This window comes from Pelecanus crispus, chromosome 16 (assembly GCF_030463565.1).
Source record: "Pelecanus crispus isolate bPelCri1 chromosome 16, bPelCri1.pri, whole genome shotgun sequence".
Lineage (NCBI taxonomy): Eukaryota > Metazoa > Chordata > Aves > Pelecaniformes > Pelecanidae > Pelecanus > Pelecanus crispus.
The window spans coordinates 9,331,802-9,350,902 of NC_134658.1; the positions used below are offsets into that span (position 1 = coordinate 9,331,802).

Here is a 19,101-nt window from a genome sequence, read left to right on the forward strand (position 1 = left end):
CTCGCACGGCGGCCGTCGCCATGGCGACAGCGGCCGCGGCCACCATGATGGTGCCGCCGCCGGACTCGCTGCTGCGGTACAGCCCGCCCATGCTCGTCAGCCGCCGCACGGAGAAGCGCTCCCCGGGGGTGAGCGGGGCCCCGCGCGGAGCAGCGCTCCCGGGGTGAGCGGGGCCGGGGCAGGCCGCCCGCCCCTACCGCGCTCTGCTCTCCCCGCAGGCCCGCCCGCTGAAGGGGACCCCGCCGCCGCCCGCCCCCACCGGGCCCGTCCCGCCAGCGCCCCGGCCGGCGGCCGCCGCCGAGGCCGCGAAGCAGCCGCAGGAGATCCTCAACGCCATCCTGCCGCCGCGGTGAGCGGGGCCGGGCCCACCCGCGCCTGGCAGCGCCCGGCCGCGCCCGCAGGGCCCCCCGTAACGCCCGGTGCTTTTCGTGGCAGGGAGTGGGAGGAGGAGAACCAGCGGTGGGTGCAGGAGGTGTCCAGCGCGCCCAGCACCCGCCTGGACGTCGTGCACCTGCAGGAGCAGCTGGACCTGCGGCTGCAGCAGAGGCAGGCGCGGGAGACCGGCATCTGCCCCGTGCGCAGGGAGCTCTACGCCCAGTGCTTCGGTCAGTGCCCAGAAAGCAGCGCTTTAGTAATATTTAGCAATAATTTAATAGTAAGCGATGCAAAGAAACTTGAAATTCTCTTAGTTGTACTTAATCCCAACAGTTAATTTAACTTAAAACACTGTATAAGTGTTAAGCGTTCTTGCATACTCTGATGACGTGGGTTGGTCTTACAAATGCAAGAGATTGTCGCTGGTTTAAGCGCTATTCCTCTGGAGGCTCCTGACTCTTCTGGAGGCTTCCCGATAACTGCAAAAAACCATGACAAGTTTTTCGGTGTTTGCTGTTACAGCTTTAGTGGAACAGTATCACTGTTGTTACCGTAGGTTCTGTACCACCACTCTGCTTTTATTTGCTAGCACTTGTTGCTATAGCTTTAATGTAACAACAACAAAAAGATTTGTGACTAGCTCTAGTTTGTGGTGCAGAGAATAGGTAAAAGACAACAAGCTCTTGACCCCGTGTGTATCCAGCATTCCCAGATAAATGTACAGTAGCTACTCTAACTAGATTGTTGCACCCTTTCTTTGAAGATGAATTGATCCGTGAAACTACAATTAACTGTGCAGAGCGAGGACTGTTGCTGCTTCGAGTCAGGGATGAAATCCAAATGACAATTGCTGCTTATCAGACATTGTATGAGAGCAGTGTTGCGTTTGGCATGCGGAAGGCACTACAAGCTGAGCAAGGCAAATCTGACATGGAAAAAAGAGTAAGTTGGGCTGTTAGCCCCATAACGTCGTTTTCTGCACATCATGCAGCATAAGTGTGTTACATATAAAATTTTATATGAAATCAGTTATTCCTGTCTCCACTGGATGGCAGTAAAGATCATCAAAATACTTGTCTTACAGTTTTCCTAGGGCTTAATTGCACGTTGTAAGTTATCTGCTATTATATCTGGATCACTTTAAAACCTGTACAACATACAACTTTGTCCCATCTTAACTGAAAATTGATTATTAACTAACAAGACTTGAGAGACCTGTACCCTTTTCCAAGATTGCAGAGCTCGAAGAGGAAAAGCGGGAGTTGGAAAGACAAGTGAGTGAACAGAAAGCTAAATGTGAAGCCATTGAAAAACGTGAAAGTGAAAGGCGACAGATAGAAGAGAAGAAACACGCTGAAGAGGTTCAGTTCCTGAAACGAACAAATCAACAGCTGAAGGTCAGTAAAAACCCACAATTCCAAATAGTAATGATAAAACTTCTCATTTTGTTATCAGAACGATATAAAAATAATTTTCTCCTTATAGTTTTAGAAGTGTTAAATTTGTGATGCATTTATATTAATGTTCCACTTTCTTTAAATTCTCAATGAAATGGGAAAGTAGTACTTTTGCATTCTCTACTTCCTTGCTGTCAGTAATTGGTCATTACTAGTAAACCTGACGGTTCAAACAGCACGTCAGACTGATCGCATTCTGGTCATGCACACGTTTGCCAGGGAGAGATCAGAATTTGTTCAGAAAATGATAAATTGTTACAGTCAGCTGGAGAAGAGTGGACACATGCAGCTGAACCCCAAATGCAGAGCCTTCAAACTTGACTGAGACCCCAGGAATCTATTTCTGCGTAACTTGATTGTAAGGTTGTAAGAGTTAGCACCCCTTCTCAACGACAAAATAGAAAGTCTAGTGAAGGCAAATTAATATGTTTTGTTTCTTTGCTGTTGGCCATTAAAGTTGACTCCTCGATAACAAGACCCACCATTTAACATTAAATATTACCTAATAAGAACAATTGTGTACTTATGCAGTAGGGACTGCATAATTACAGGAGTAATTTTGTGCATGCTGCTTTGGTGAAAACAGAGCTTCTGCTCATTACTTTGCTTTTGAAAAGAAAAAAATCTCACATCTTTGAGTAAAGAAAAAATGTTACCATAAACAACGTTAAATGTTTCTGGCTACAGCTAAAAATATTTCCTTTACACTGAGCTGCTTTCCTTATCTTCCCTGCTCCTACAGTTTCTCCTTTCTAAACCATTAACATCTTCAGGCCATCTTGAAATGTTTTAGGGCACAAAATGGGAGTAACTGTTAGATCAAATGTGTTGCCACTGAATCCATGTTTCTTCCTTGAAATACAAGTATTCTAACAGCTGGGTATATACCACTGTTGTAGTTTACTTTGATGGCAGCTCTTGGAAGAGGACAATCTAAGAGTCCTGGAAGCTTCATGCGCTACGCGCTCCCCAAGCATGGGTAGCTCTCTGATCAGTCTACTAATTGGGCGTCAAGTTGTCTCAGGAACTGAAAAAATTGCTGTTCCCAGCTTCTTCTGTCCCAGAGTCAGAGTTTCTGTTCCAAATGCTAGAGCGCCAAATATTTAATTTAGCTAACACAGTCCAGCCTGAAATCAGAGAATTCAGACCACTGTTTCAACAGCTTTTATTTAATTTCCTCTTCAATGCTTTAGATTATAAAATGAGTCTTTCATTGTATGGAACCAAGGCCAGCTCTTCTCAGAATGCAACAAGTGTGTATGCCAAGAATGAAAAGCTAATTTATAAAACATGTAGTAAGGAATGGAATAGCTAGGGAAAAAAACCCTGGCCTGCTTCTCTTGAAGTATTGCAGCATCCCTCAGCTCCTTGCTTTGAATATCTAACAGACAATGTATCACTTTACAGCAATGTGCATTTATTTTTTAGGTTGAATCTAATTTGACTTACTGTCTCATTTGTTTTTCAGGCCCAACTTGAAAGCATTATTGCACCAAATAAGTAGATTTTGTTGTTGTCCTCCAGGCAGTGCTCAGAAGAGCTGTCAGAGCAAGAAGTTTACAATTAGTGACAAAGTTTTGTCTTCATAAAACAATCTTGGATTTTCACTTACCGGTAACTGAAGGCTCTGTAATTGTATTCTTTCTTTCTTTTTCTCTTGAAGAGTTGAAATTCAAGAGCTTCATTAATTACTGCACCCTCTTTCAATGCCATCTCAGCATTCAGCTACTTGAGTAGTGTCTGGGACTTTCCTGTTGGTAACATGCTAGCTGACCTTCAAAGCAATAAACTAATAAACGTTTTTATGTGCAAGCATCTCTCTAATAATATTACTTTGAAAATGTTGTAGAAAATTCAGAAACAATGTATAAGGTGTCTACAATAAATATAAGTCACATTCACTAAGAATCAAATTGCAGGTAGTTCTTGGACAGGTGCTTGGAGGGTATTTCCTTGAGTACGTGCAAGCTGGTGTTATCTGCACACCAAAATCCCTTGTCAGAACCATTGGCAGTAACCTAGGATGAGCAATACCAAAGCGCTCTGGGTGGTTATTTCTAATGAAACAAAGGGGTGCGATACCATTCCAAGCATCACTTCTCAGTGGAAGCAAATGAAATCTTTACTTGAGGTACCTGTGTAACTAGCTGGTTATACATAGCAAGCAGACGTGGGAAAGATATTTCACTATAGTCATATAAAAACTCCATAAAGCTAGTTTCCAACAAACAAAACCCCACCACCATGGAATAACACTTCAGGATATGTTTTGCCAACGCACTGTTTACTGGGCTTAGATGGCGATGTGGAAATATCATGATCTCCAACTGCATAAAAAAAAACTTTCAGACGATGCAGAAACAAAGAGTGAGATGCTACTCCTGGGAACAAGACAGACAAGTCAAACGAGGCTTTGAACAGGAACTACAAGTTTTATATTAAAAAAAGCCACTGCACACTAGAGCTGTTTTATGTAAAATTTAATAGAGTAAGCAGTTAGTGCTTATGTTTGTGTTTTTTGTGCTTTGATCTTTGTTCCTCCAAGCCAGTTTTTTTCTTGTTCTTATTCTTATTTTTCACGTTGTGAGTTTCATAATACCGGACTCCAACTTTCTTGGACCGCTGCTGCCGCTCAGCTCGTCTTCTCTGTAAATACACAGAAACCACATTAGCAAATCCACAGTATCCATAGCCTGAATTTGTTTGCATTCTTTCAAATGTTGTTCACTTTGCATTCCGCATGCCTTAAGTAAAATCAATAATTTCACACAAAACATTACTGATGTGAATATATGGACATCTATATGGAATCCACCCACCCATGTTCTTAAAATGTTACAACGGAAGATATGCTTTAATCTTTACAAAAGTAGTAAACAAGACACAAGCAGCAACCTGATGTGCACAGTCACATAAGAGGTCTTCAAGAGAAGACGTGACAGAACTTTCATAAACAGAATTCAGTCTTCTGCTCCCCCCGACAGTCCTCACGGTCCGCAGCAATGCTCCAAAAAGCCCTTGCTGCACAAGTTTGCTTACGAATCACTTTCAAAGTCCTACAGACTGTTTCACTTGGTATTTAAGCTATTCTAGAGGAATTGTTTAGACTGACTAACACGAACAGAAAATAGCAGCAGCAGCTCTCTTTGAAGACAGAATAGTACTGCCCATCTAGCTCCAAATTCTGCCATCTCCCAGCATTTAGACCCTGCTCTCTTAACAGCATCAGCAGGCAAGGCAGAACAGTTATCTGCAAAGGACTCTCCCCTTAACTCTCCTGCCATGGCTACCTGCTGGACCCTTTTATGGGCCCCCGCTCAGCTGGAACATGCCACTGTCACATCTCACATGGGCAGCAAGTCAGCCTGGCTTCACGTTCCGCCTACCTCAGCTACAGTCCCTGCACTCTCTCCCTCCTACTAGCACCCAGTCTCAAAGCTCTTAAGTGGTAACGGACAATCTATGTATAAAAAAACCCCAGCTCTATTACTCTGCTCATTTGTTTTACTACAAGAAATCACACTTACTTCTTTGGATGTAAGTTTCTTGCAAGGCTGTTTACCCAAATCGTCATCATCATCATCATCACCACCTTCCTCTTCTGCTTTCCTTTTTCTTTTCTTCTCTGGGCTGCCTGCAAACAGCAGAGATCACATACTCGGGCAGCTTCCCAAACACCCATCTGTTTGCAGAACTGGGTCTGATGGTGACTGGGGTCACCATCCCATCTACTTCAGCAAAGCACTTTTGGTCGTATTTTAATAGCTTCTTACCAAAACAACATGCATGCTCCTTACCGGAGAATCACTCGCTACTACTACAAAAACTGCTCTTGAGAAGCAGATTGCTTAAAGCCCCATCCAAGTCCAGAAGAATTTCATAGTCTTGTCAGAAAAGGGTTCTCCCACATGATTTTGCCCTTAATCAAACTTACTATGGAAACTGAAGCCACAGACTCTTGAAGTCACCACAGTAAAACCTATAGCCTGAAGTAGCTCTGTGCTTTTATAAGGTCGTAAAACCCTTCCACTCCCTTCTGTGTAACATGACACCATGTGGAATGGAAGTTGCTCAGACTGCGATCTGCCCGTAGCACCACTCTTCTGGAAACAGAATGTTTGTCTTCACTTTACTCTCATTCACTAGTAGAGGGACGTATCTTACTATACAGACAGGTGTTCTACAGAAAGGCTACAGCAAGGTCATCAGGCAGCCCTTAGGTTAACTATGGAACTATTTAAATAGCTTTAGGGGAAAAAGGACTTGCAATCGGGAGCTAATGAACGCTTCTCCCCCTAACTCCCTCTCTTCTCTTGCTTATGGGATTTCCAAATGTAGATTAAGAACATCTGCTGATCTTGTTTTACCTCTGTCTTCAGTTTCTTTGGGTTCTTCAGACTTCTGCATGGATTTTGCGAACACTTTTTCAGTCAGCTGCTTAGGGATTCTACAAAAGATAAAATAAGCAATAAAAGAATGTCATAACACAAAACGTAACCATCTCCGAGAAGCAATCAGTCTCCAGTAGCTCCCAGCAGCCCATCAGCAGCAAAGCCACAGCCTTTGCACCTAAAAAACATGCTACAGTAATCTTGTCTCTGGAGTTACTGGGCTCATGCACTGCACAAAGGGACAAATATAACACTTAACCTTGAAATCTTAGTCCTCACAAAGCTGATCGATGAGCTTTGCTAAAACTGGGCCTGCTGTAAGAGCTAGGATACTCTTGTACATGCATGGAGACCCAGTGGGTATATCCAGGTAGGACATTAGCCTTGGCATTGCTCAAGAACCCAACATCAAGGAGAGATGTAATATTGCTACGCAGAATACCAACAGATTCCTAATCCATAGCTTAAGAGGCAGCTTTCCAAAAGTGTGAACATTTTTAGTTATGTTGGTAAATAGGACTTCTTGGAATAATCTTTCAAAAAAACAAACTGCTGCTTAGCCAAAGTCCAAATATTTATGGCTAAACTAGATAAGCTGTGGCAACTTTTGTGTAGCAGCACAGAGAAATCAGTTGAGCAAGTCACGAATGGAGTGAAACTACAGCAGAACGACATTAACCCTTTCCCCCCCTGCAAAATATTTGAGTCATTGAACAGATTCAGATACCTTATTGCTGAGAATCTCTTGGCTTTGGCTTTATCCAGAAATTTTTTGTATTTTGCAATCTTCTCTTCCAAAGCCTTAAGAACTGCCTTAGAGCTCTCCCTGGCACCTGGTACAGCCAACTGAGATTCCTCCTCTACTGAATCTTGATGTTGCTCATCTTCCTGTTTCTCCTCTTCCTGCTCCTCCTCCTCTCCAGAAGAATCACTGTCTGTTTCATCAAAGCCTGGCACATCTACAGGAACCAGGTCTTCTTCTGAGAACTGAGGTGCCACATTAATCTTCCCAAAGTTCTGCCGAACATGTGACATGAGTTGCTTAATTTCAGTGTTTGCTTTATTCTTCTCTTCTGCTGGCTCCACACTTGATGCTACCGACTCCGAGATTTTCTCCTCGTCATTATCTTGGCTTGACGTCATGGCTACTTCCAGCACAGGAGGCTACAAGAAAGAGTATACCGGATATATTACCTACAAAGTCTGTCCCATCATCTCCCATTTCCATTGTATCTCTTTGGAAAAAGCCTAAGATGACAGGCTAATGATGCGATAATTACTGACATTTCTGGTAGTCAGATGAACGTAAAATGGCTCAGACATCTCTGCAAAGAGCATTGCTACCTGGTCCTCACCAAATTCAAGTGAATGTTACCTGAATCACCAGACTTAGGCAGAGCCTAACTTACATGGCACTCTGGGAAAAAAAACAGTAAGTACCATTAGGAAAACTGAATACTATGTGAGAAGAGGCACAAGCATCACACTCTCACCTGAGGACCTGTTTCTGCATTCGGTGGCTTCACAAAGAATGGAATTCTGCCTCTCTGCCAGTCATTAAGAACCATCTTGCTCACAGTTTGCATGTCAGGCTCACCACCCTGAAAGAACCCAGTAACAATTTATGTCCATGTTTGCAGGGCACACCACCCTTCTATTACCTGTAAGCAACAGAAACATGCGTATTTCTCATGGTCAGTAACAGGCCACATGCTCTTCCAGCCTGCAAATGCAGAAAGCTGTCACACCTTTAGCAGTTTTCCAGTCCTGCAAGCAAGTTTCTCAAGGAAGTCTTCTGTATCCCTCCAGGAATCAATTTTGTATGTCTTTCTGATGTACTCTGGTTTGGCTCTTTCCAGCACGGCACTAATATGATCTTCAGGGCTCTTAATCTTTTCAACTTGAACCTGAAAATGAATGGTAGAATATCAACCCTTTGGAAAGCGTGCATTCATTTCTTTGAACCCATCACATTAACAGCAGCAAAGACCTTCCAGCATTTAGTGCACATACATACCACTCCCTTCAGCACAATGTCCGTTTCTGTGTCTCCAGACGGATAAACTACACCTGGGCAGTCGATGAGAAAAATCCGCCGCATCAAGGTAATGTATTGCCACACCTGAAAGAGATCAGTAGTTCCCCATGTTACCTCCTTCCACAGACAGCCCTCTCTTCTGCTTTTTAAATGCACAGTTCTAATACACAGGATTCATCTTAGGGACTTGGTATTAACACACAGAAACAGAATATAACTTGGCATCTTTGTTAGCTAGCCAAGACATATTGCACCTTGCTCCTTCGGTATCAGCCGATGCTATCCCTAAGGTTTTGCATCAAACTACTAACTCACAGGACCAAGGTGAGGAAACTACAATCACAGCTCTTCCATGATCCTTAACTTTAGTGATATTTAGGAGTAAAATGAACAGGCTAGCAAAGAAGGTTCCTGTAACTTTGTCGTCTTGTTTACTGTCACATTCTTGAAGAACAGTTAGAAAACCAGCACTAACAGAGCCTGACAGCACAAATGTACCCGATCATTTGATTCAGGAAAGTGCAGACACTGAGTCAGGGCAGCTGAGCATTCAGGCCACAGCACCACAGCACAGGCAGAGTGGGAACTCAGGAACGCTTCCACAGCAGTGCTTCAGAGCAATGCCTGTTCATCAGCCACTCCTCAGACTCAGGGTCACATCGCCTGGCCTGTTCAAGTGCTAGACTTGAAAATGTCACTGAGCTAATTTTACATGAATTCTGCCTTTGACATGTAGGGATCTCTTCCTACCTTTGTTTCACCTGCAATAGGGGCCACATTGCAGACCTTCTTAGACCGTAACGTATTGATCACTGAGCTTTTGCCAACATTCGGATAACCAATGAAACCCACGCTGATCTGTTTCTTGTCAGAGTGTAGCTGTTAAGAAATAACACGTGTTTTTAACACCTCATAGAGAAAGACAGAATTACTACTACAGTGTGAACATTTGAGCAGCTACTGTTCTCACTATATTGGAAAGCAAAGGGGATTCCAAAGTACCAGATCAAAAAATGAGATCAACTCTTTTCTATCAGGAGAAACATATAAGGGCACAACCAACTTGCCATCCAAGAACTCCAAGCATTGAAGAAAAATATTTGCTCCTTCAAAAGGAAGATGTAAACCCCTTGCATTCCTTGTTGCTCTAAAATTACTTGCGAACACCTTATTTAGAAACTGTTTAGGTTGAGAAACCAACCAAATACAAACAGTAGCTGGGGACAGAATACAGATGTGGCTTGAAGAGACAGTAACTGATTTAAAGGCAACAGAAGGTGCCTTTCTTGGAAAAATGAAGACAGTTAAAAGGAGAATGCCTTAATAGAATATGCATACATGCAGGACAAACAAGTGTGAAATACGTTCCTTTCTTCTACACATTCAAATGAGACCTAGGAGTGTCAAGGGGACACTGTCTACAAGAAACCTAGGCCAGAGACTGATGGTCAAACCCACTCTTTCTGGATCTCCTCAGTTTGACAAATATTTTGAACATATTTGAAGGAATATTTTCCATTTTCTCTCCAAAGAATGGAGCTTTATTGATGGAGTTGTTGGCTGACAGAATGGCCATAGGAAAGCACACTGAACTCCAAAAGCTAACAAAAGAGAAGAGTCCACACTAAACACCCCCACCCCCACAAACAACAATATAAATCCCCAAAATTGTTCTGTACCTTTCCAAACTGCCTTAAAAGCTGTATGAAAGCACCTTTGCCAAAAGGGTTTGTGAGGCTGGCATGAAAAGCAAGTGTTGGATGCTCCTGGGAAAGGACAGCAACCCAGCGCTTCTAAAGAGGAAAACATTACTCAGTTAGGGATCCTGTGCTGCGGAGGTGGTGAAACAATCTGCTTATGAGCAGAAGTACACAGCATCTTCACTTGGGTCACAAATGCAACTGTCTATGAAAATTGCTATGTAAGAACCTTTGAAGCATTTCACCAACCCAACAGCTAAAAGGACGGAGTATTGTTTTTATAAAAGACAAACAATTTCCAAAAAACGCCTTCACTGCTAGCTAAAACTAATTAGTTCAACAATATAAAGCAAACCAGCTGTGGTGGATATGGATCTTAAGCAGACTAACATTTAGCATCCTCTGGAGACATCAGCTGAACTGTTAAATCCAGACAGAGGAAGTAGAGAATTTGTGGCTGATGAGTGTTGCTCAACTCAGCTAAACTTGGACAGATTTACATTGTAATTGTTACTTTTATAGCAGGCAAGCAGAGAGTTCCCATTGACCCAGTTACATTATGCCCTTTGAGACCAGCATGAGGACTGGCAACAGAATTAAAGCAGAGGCTACAAAAGGAACAAAGAAGGTCCAAGGAACAACAGGCAGGACTGTGCTTACGGTAGCCCAGGTAGGAACAAGATCACATTTGTTCAAGACAAAAATGAGATGTTTCCAGTGTTTCTCCTTTTTAAGATAAGATTCCACATGAGGGGAGCGAGTACCCATGGGATCCCTGGCATCAAGAACTTGAACAACAACATCTGATGAGTCGATCACCTGTGGGGGGAACCCCAACACACAGAAGGAAAGGATTTTACAGAAAGTTAAGACATCTATACCTCCAAAATGAAAACTAGTAATTTTCTAAACTACATCATTAATTTAAAAACCTTGTATGCTTCATGAACAACTGTTACTTCCGCATAGACTAGTAAAGCTCAAACTAATATCCATTGATCCTCCACTCTCTCTTCCCCTAACTCCTCTCCGCATGCAGGCTGGACAGCTGAATAGCTTTTACCTGCTCTTAGGTATCAGGAAAATGCCTGCAGCACTTGGGAAAGAAAACACTGCACCCAAACAGGAAAATTAATCGCTTCAGTAGACAAAAACAGCGTTCACCATCCATTCTGCAGCAATTCAATTCTGCCATTTCATAAAGGATCAGGATAGAAAGCATGTTTTCTGGATCAATATGAAACACACAACCAAGTAGGAACCTGCTGTTAGTCCACTAAGCATCTACAGCAGGGAGCTGTCATTTTATGACTTGCTTCAAGCCAAGTGAATTTGTTTCACAGCTATTTCCTGCATTTTTGGCAGCGTCTGACTGAAATCTGTTTTGCTCTATCGTTCCCAGCACTTTTAGATCCAAATGAAAAGGTTTTAAGCTACATTTGGAAATTCAGAGCAAAAAGACAACCAATTTCACACCTAACAGTCATCGAGAGTGCACAAACTGCTCTTACAACCCTAATTCATTCTCAGTCTCCATTTGTCTAGAACTCAAGGTGACTCACAGAGAACCGAGGGTCAGAGCCCTCCAAAGACGACCCTACCAACATGCCAGATGTTTTTAGCCTAAAGAAACTTAGGGGCCTCTGGTTTATTTGCGGTGAAGCCCCAGGAGTCTAAGAGAAGCTAATACCTTTGCTCTGCCAGTCCACCTTGAGATCATGTATTTTAAGATGTTTGTTCCAGTGGGACAAGAGCTCAAGAATCAAGCTCAGTCAGGCAGAGATTTGAAAATGAATCTCTCCTCTCTTCTACAGCTGGCTTTTTCTGTTCCCATTTATGTACCATATCAGTACCAGAAAAAGGGTGTGTGGTTTCAAGTCAGTCAGTGCAACTAGGCTGACAGGAGAGCAGACAAGGGAATGACAAACTCGGACATCTCTGCATGAAGAAAGTCACTGTCTTAATGTTTCTAACAAAGTTTACAGCAAATTCAATTGTATCAAATCTTCCCTAACAGAGCAATAAATGGTTTTCAGACCTTTTCTGATTATTGCTGTATAGGATTTCCAGTGCTGTGCTGGAGCACCTGACTTCGTAAAGGCCGACAGACATGACTCTGCTGCAAATTAAAAGCGTTGCTTACCTTGTAGAGCTCGCCCCAGATTCTTTTAGACTGTCCTTTCTTATATATTTCCTCTTGTGCTTCATCTCTGGAATTGGATTACCAGAGACATCAGCAACCACAATAACAGGGTTACAGTGTTGTCCTCTCTAAAGGCATTTAGCCATTTACAGACAAAAGAGATGAGGCCCAAGTAACAGACTGCTGGGATTTAGCCCCCCTCCCTGTCCTCCACCTTCAATCTACCCATTTCCAGAAAGATCCTACAAACATGCACTCTTTCAAAGACTCCTATCTGCCCACTGGTCAGTTCCCCGTCTAACCCCAAACATGAGTTTGGAGATATTCTGACATGCAACAGAAAACAAATTATGAAGATAGACAGAAGGGTCCCATAGAAGCAACAGTTTGATTATATACATAGGGACAAAACAGGATTAAAAAAAAATCCCAAATTCAGCTAATTTCACTTTCCTTACTCCTCATACAGTAACAGCACCGATGGATGTACTACATAATTCTTTAAAAATAAAGCTGACCTTTCAGAAATGTAAACAACAAATAATTTCTCCTTTCTATTTACCTTACGCCAGTGTCTTCTGTCACCAGGTCTCGGTCCTTGCCCTGATCATAAGATCCTGATGAGGCTTCAGCATTCTCCACCAGAGACTGCACATCACTTGCAGAAAGATTTGGTCTTTTCCTCTGTGATTTGGGGCCAAATGTTGATTCAAACGTTTCTGTGTCAAGAATGTGAACTCTGGAGGTCTAAGGAAAAACAGGTTGGTAAAAAAACCGCAAACAGTGTTTTTTCCACTCTCATGACACGCAGCGTACAAGACCTTAGTTCAACACAACTCTGCAACCTGTGACAAGAGTGACAGGCACTTCCCTAACCATGTTTGAGTTCTCCAGCTTAATCTTTGAGAAACATGAGTGGATATTTAATAAGCAACAAAACACACTGCGCTTGCCAAAGAACTATGCTTCAGTTCTTTCACCGTAAGCGATGTCAAATGTAATTAAAGCTACAATGATGAAAATTTAGCTGCTATCTTTGATCATTTCTTATTTTTCTAACAAGTGCACAAATCTCGCCAAATTCAGAGTTTTGTCAGGGATAATTACAATCAAAATTGTAGATTCTAAAGCCTGTAATGAATGCCAACTTTTCTTGGAACGGCATATAATTCATTGCTGAAAGAAGTAATTTGTTTTCGTAATGCACGTTTTAGTTTCTTATAAAACTTTTTTCCTTAATTTAGGTAACATTTTTATGACATAAACCTGGAAAGTTTCCATATGAAAAAATAGCTAGCAAGAGTCCACAATAACTAAAACTTGATGTACTAGAAATGAAGGCTGCATGCACAACAATTTCTGATTCAAGATAAAACACACATATTTAAGTTCAAATTCAACACATGAGAGCATTTGCAGTGTGAAGCATCCTCAGAACAGGTCCCTCTGTCACACAAGCTATTAGAAGCATTAGAACATAAGGTGGCAAGCTGCTACAGTTATCCTAAGCTGGTACGCTAACCTAGAATGTTTTAGGGTAAGTTTTCTATCAGAAACCGAAAGTTTCTAATAAACAATAGATCTTCTCACAAACTACAGGGAAGTAATACACTGCTTCTTTGCCTTCACATCGACATCCACAGTGATAGGCTCTCAAAAACATCTTTCCCCAAGTCATCTGCTCCAACTGCCCCTCCCAGAGCTTCTGGAACACATTTCACCAGACTGAACAGAGGCAGCATGATCACCCACAGACAAATAACATTCACGACACCTCTGGGCACAGAACCCAGCCTTCACCCTGAACGGGTGAATGATACTCACGTGTGGTTTAATCCGATCATAGAAAAGAGACATCGGCAACTTTTTTTGCTTCATGACCACTCTGTAGGGATCTTTCATGACGGTTTCCATCTCTTCTTGAAATTTCTGTAGGGATGATTGCTTGATCACACGAGTATTTCCTGCATGTAAAAAATAAGCAATGCACCTGACCACTCCTCATCTTACCTGCTTCAGAGACCCCGGGTACACTAATAAAATATTAATACTCCACCCGGAATCAAAAATACCAGTGACAGAAAAAAAGAGGCTTTTATTTGAAACAACCCCCAAATTAGCATAAATAAGCCAATCGCTTTCTTTTCTACCATTTAAAGAAAATTTTAAAAGTATCCCTAGGACGCTTAACATATGTAGGCTACAATGTACGTACACATGGGCAAACCCCAGAAAACAACCAAAGGAAACAGAATAACCACACTTTAGAGGAGTATGTGGAAAGCAAACACCCAAAGTACGGGTACACGCAAAGCGTGAGCCCGCACCCATGCCTGCGGTGGGGGTTCTTCACCTTCATTTTCAGTATCTGTCCCACACAGCACTGAGACCACAATTCTGAAATACACACCCTCCAAACATGCAAAGTTCAACAGTTTTTAAGCCTGCTGAGTCTGAAAGTTGAAAAAAACTCACCAAACCATTTAATATTTGGTTCCACTCTTGCAACTGTGCCTGGTGCCACTGTTGACTGATACTGTAGAGGCTTAATCACCTTACCGTATTTGTTTCTAAGTGAAAAATGAGAACACATGTAAATATGCAAAGGCAGCACACACCCCTCTAGCACTTCTGTTCACTAGACCAGAAGTACATCCACAAAATCCAGAAAGACCCTTCATCCAGTACTGGTGCCCCCGAGATCATTACTAGAGACAGTACTGCCTGTAAAGGCTAGTTAACTCAAACACTGGAACAGAAGAAGTTATGTCAGCCAGTGCACACTTCCAAGTCTCACTCCAGCTTGACCAGACTCTTCATGAAGGCTGCTTATGTCAAACCAGGAGTGGCTTACTGGGGTGGAAAAAGCACCAAAGTACAATTTCCTAGTAAACACTGCTTTCTTCTCTCATGGGCTCATGTGGAAATTTTTAATCAGCTCTACCCATCAGCTGGTGCAGAACACTCATCATAAGAAAATTTTCAAGTTGAGACCTGGCTTAAATTTAGCAATTTTTTTGAAATACGTATTTCCCAATCTGCTCTCAGAACAAAGTGAAATCTGGCAAAACAAAACTGCTAATCTGAACCAGGATTCTCAGAAGCCCCCACGGCATCTACAAGATGGCAGGCATGCGTGTTTACAAGGTGGGATTCTCAGGCGGAGCAAAGAGGTATCTCTCAGCGAAGGAGCCATATGGAAGTCAGGCTCTTCAGACATTTTGAGGTGAGCTTTGGAGCTATGCTGTTGTTGGAAATGAAGGAATTCTGGGTGGTTTTGGGTTCATGACATTACAGCAAGATCACATCAGCTGTTCTGTATCATGTGTTTTCCAGCTGTACTCCCTGATACGTATCATGGGTCCGTGTGGCTCGGGATAAGGCTTCCAAGCTCACGGTGTTGGAGCAAACCTGAAGGAGCGGCTCCACGCCAGTGAGCGGGCGTTTTGTCATCAGAGCGCGGCTCCAGCTGCCCTCAGTGCGGCTCCATCCGCCGCACAGGCCGAACGCGCTGGCAACGGAGGCCTCAGCGCTGGCCTGCACCGACAAACGCGCTCCCTGCGCTGCAAGGCCGCGGTGCGTCCCGCCGGGCACTGCCCAGCACCGTTACTGACGGCGCCTTCACCGGCGCCCGCTCGCTGCCGTGCTCGGCAGGAGCCCGGCCCGCGGGAAGCCACCCAGCGCGCCCGCCCCGGAGGACGCACGGAGCCGCCCGCGGCACCGGTAACGGCGGTGCGGCCAGGCCGGGTGCCCCGCCGCGCTCACCTCCGCTCCTTCTGCCGGTACATGTTGAGACGCCGGATGGTGGCTCGGTCCCGCATGTTGTTTCCTCCCGCGCCCCCCACGCGATCTGCGGAGACAATACAGCGTCAGGCCCGGCCCGGCCCGGTACGGTACGGCCCGGCCCGGCCCGCGGCCCTACGCGTACCGGGATTGGTGCTGGCACGGGAGGGGTTGATGGTGCTGCGGCCCTTGTAGCGTGGCTTCACCATCCTGCCGAGCGGAGCCCCCTGCGCGGGGCGAGGCAGCGCTCACGGCCGGACCGAGGAGAACCGAGAGGCCGCTCCGCCACACGCGCCGCACCGGACAGGAAGCGGCGGCACAAGCGCTTCCGGCGCGGGGTCAGCGGCATGACGCACTTCCGCTGGGTCAGTCTCCCGGCTGCGCAGGCGCTTCGTGTTGCCCTGGCAACCACGTGTGCCCCCGGTCGCCATGGCAACGCGTGGCGCTTGCCCGGCCCCGGCGCCCCCGGCGCCCCCCCGTGTCCCCGGCGCCCCCCGCCGCCCGCCCCGGCCCGCCGTGCCCGCGGGGCCTCCCGGCGCCTCCCCAGCCCGGGGCCACGCCGCGGGTGCCGCGCGTCCGCCATGAGCCGCCATAGCGCGGCGGGAGGGGCGGCGGCGGGAGGGGCCGGCCGGGGCGGCCTGTGCCGCGGGGCGCTCCGGGCCCTGGCCGGCCGAGGGTGGCGGGGAGGGGGTTCCCGCCCGGGAGCGCGGCCGGCGGGGCGGGCGAGGGGCGCTGAGCCGCAGGGCCCGGGCCGCGGCGGGGGGCGGGCCCTGGGGTCCCGGCCGGGGCGCCCGCCGCGGGCAGCGCGGGGACCGCAGGCCCTTTCAAAGGGAGAGAAGGCTGTAATAACGAGGGCGCTGGCACAGGAGCCCTCATTGTTTGTGAAATGTTGTTTGTTCACAGAAACATAATGAGAATCATTTGGGAGCTTGGCATTAATGCTTATTTCCATTTGCAGATGAATGCATGCGGTCAGCACACGGGTTTGTTGGTGTAGGGATGCTGGTGGGAGCACAGGCGTGGCAGAGCATGCTTACATGCGGCAGGGCAGCATTGGTGGGATGTTTATGGGCACACAGGGTTGTTTTTTCTGGGTTACTGGCAATGACTTTTTAAAATTAGAAATAACAACACTGGCGTTTTTGTATGCATGTAAAGAATTGCACGGACAGTGCAGAAACTTAAATTTAGGCAAATTATGTGTCTAAAGACTAAGCCTACATTCATGTTAGTGCCAGGTTTTAATATAAATTGGAGAGATCCTCACCTTGGGGGAATTACAGAGCTCCACTGAAACGGTGTTAATTTATACCAGAGATTGGGCTGGGGCCAAACTGCTCAGCACGTTGGGGAATCATTCCCCAAACGAAGGTCTGGCCCATCGTTTCTAAATACTTATGAGCAGCACAGCATTCACGGCTAGTTCAATTTCCTTCTAGTTCTGCTAATGCTCTTCTAAATCCAGAATAATAACAGAGCTTCTGAGATTTTGTTCTTTTAATGATTTTCAGCATTTCGCTTTTAAGCAGTGCATAGTCCCTGTTATACAATGGAGTCCTAATGAGTCAAGACTTGTGAGATGTTTTGTAAGATGGCGGTCTTGAATTTTCAGTCTGTTTTGGTTAAGCCTACGATTTTTCTGTTTTTTCTCTTAATAGAATTATCTATGCCTTGGGCATTTAAAAATACACATTGATGTGGGCATAAAAATTAATTCCAAATTGTAGATGATTGTTTAAGCTATCAGACTTGAGGCTCATGTAGAAGAGTTTTCCCAGGACAAGTGTGTTTCCTATTAGAGTTGATATCAATCTGTCAGAAGATCCTTTTGATTTTCAAATTTTTAGACTAAATAGTTGAGTAATACTTGCTCTGGTCTCCCCCACTCTTTCTTCCTTTTCCTTAAGAAAACACTCTTTATTGTTAGCAAGATACCTTGGAGTGCATCCAGAAAATTGCTGTCTCTTTCTGTGAAAGAACAGAAATACCTAGCTTTAGACATGAGGTTATGTCGTGGAGAACTTTTATTGGTAGGGCCTCTGAGTTAATTGTTGAATTCCCACGCTGAAAGCTTTAACACGGAGGTCTCGGCACCACTTTCCCCAGCCTTGCTTGCAGTGAGCCCTGTCGCCCAAACCGGAGTGGGCTACAATCCTGTATTTTCTGTCATAAGAAAAGATCATGCTGATAACATGGAAATTGCATTCAAACTGGAATAAATTCATCCTTTCAGCTGCACTCGCCTCTCTCTCTCATGTTTTTCCTGACCAAAATTACATTACTGGGCTAACGGTATTTAACTTGCAGTATCTCTGTAGCTGTGGTTGTTTACTTGTGTATCCGATAACACACGAGTCAGATATTTCACTCTACTAAAATAATATTTCTGTTGCTGTATGACTCACAAGCTTTTAATTTGCTATTGATGTGTCTTCCCATTTCAATTTTTAACTTTTTCTTCCTTTTTTTAAATTTGCTACAGTGGGATGTTGTCCATACTGCGCACCAGACAGGAGAGGGGGGTCAGTGATAGATGCCAGGCCTGTTGGATCTGCCAAACGGCCTCAGCTTCATTGACACCGCTAGCCTGACCATTGCTGAAATGAAATCATTTCGAATTTTATGTGGCCTCTTCCTTGTCAAAATCCCAGAGAATGTGGTTATGTGATGCCATCAGAATGACTCATTGCCATAATTACATATGTTCTAAGGGGTTATTCCCATTGTATTATTAAAAACTAGTGATGTTTGATTTTTGGCAGGGACTGTCTTCCTTGTATGATCTACAGATTTTGTCAATTACATGAAGGAAAAGTAGATTTCCAAGGCTTCAGAACAAGATTGAACTTGTACTCAGAGCACTTTTTCGGTGTGGTATTGAGCTACTTTGTTTTATTTAATAGGATAAAGGCAACATCAGCCATCTTACTCTCCTTGTTGCAGCGATTCCCTGCAGAGCGCAAGGACAGAAGTGGGTTTCGTGGTTGGCCTTCAAAGTCATCCCAAGCACTGCCAGGAGATACCATCGATGGTTTGTCACCACAGTAGTTTTCCCAACTCAGTTCCTCAGAAATAAGATTTCAGACATGTAGCTTACAGACTGGGGGGCAGGGCTCCTTGGCAAAAGGCTCCCCGTCTGACGGCTCCTTAACAGAAAAAACAAAAGCGATCCCAGATACCGTTGCCTTGCATCTGGAGTTCCCAAAATGGCGAC

The 19,101-nt window shown here is 44.7% G+C and overlaps 2 protein-coding genes across 4 annotated transcripts; one reads left to right on the plus strand and one right to left on the minus strand.

Annotated features, from left to right (window-relative positions):
• The first annotated feature begins 20 nt into the window (after positions 1–20).
• Positions 21–3,646, plus strand: DNALI1 (dynein axonemal light intermediate chain 1). Its single transcript, XM_075722006.1, has 6 exons — positions 21–128; positions 219–349; positions 436–605; positions 1,139–1,317; positions 1,608–1,772; positions 3,301–3,646. The coding sequence occupies exons 1-6, from the start codon at positions 21–23 to the stop codon at positions 3,334–3,336; spliced, it is 789 nt and encodes a 262-aa protein (XP_075578121.1). The 3' UTR covers positions 3,337–3,646.
• A 657-nt stretch (positions 3,647–4,303) lies between these two features.
• GNL2 (G protein nucleolar 2) lies at positions 4,304–16,155 on the minus strand. 3 transcript variants are annotated; one of them, XM_075721814.1, is made up of 16 exons: positions 16,033–16,155; positions 15,870–15,954; positions 14,580–14,674; positions 13,929–14,068; positions 12,667–12,851; positions 12,105–12,171; positions 10,622–10,780; positions 9,941–10,054; positions 9,012–9,140; positions 8,241–8,345; positions 7,972–8,130; positions 7,717–7,824; positions 6,951–7,387; positions 6,200–6,279; positions 5,360–5,466; positions 4,304–4,478 (listed from the first exon to the last, which is right to left on the minus strand). In XM_075721814.1, exons 1-16 carry the CDS (start codon positions 16,094–16,096, stop codon positions 4,329–4,331), a joined length of 2,184 nt encoding a protein of 727 aa, XP_075577929.1. In that variant the 5' UTR covers positions 16,097–16,155; the 3' UTR covers positions 4,304–4,328. The 3 variants fall into 3 exon arrangements, with proteins under 3 accessions (XP_075577929.1, XP_075577931.1, XP_075577932.1); XM_075721816.1 differs by having other exon boundaries at positions 7,711–7,824; XM_075721817.1 differs by lacking the exons at positions 9,012–9,140; positions 9,941–10,054.
• Between the last annotated feature and the right edge of the window lie 2,946 nt (positions 16,156–19,101).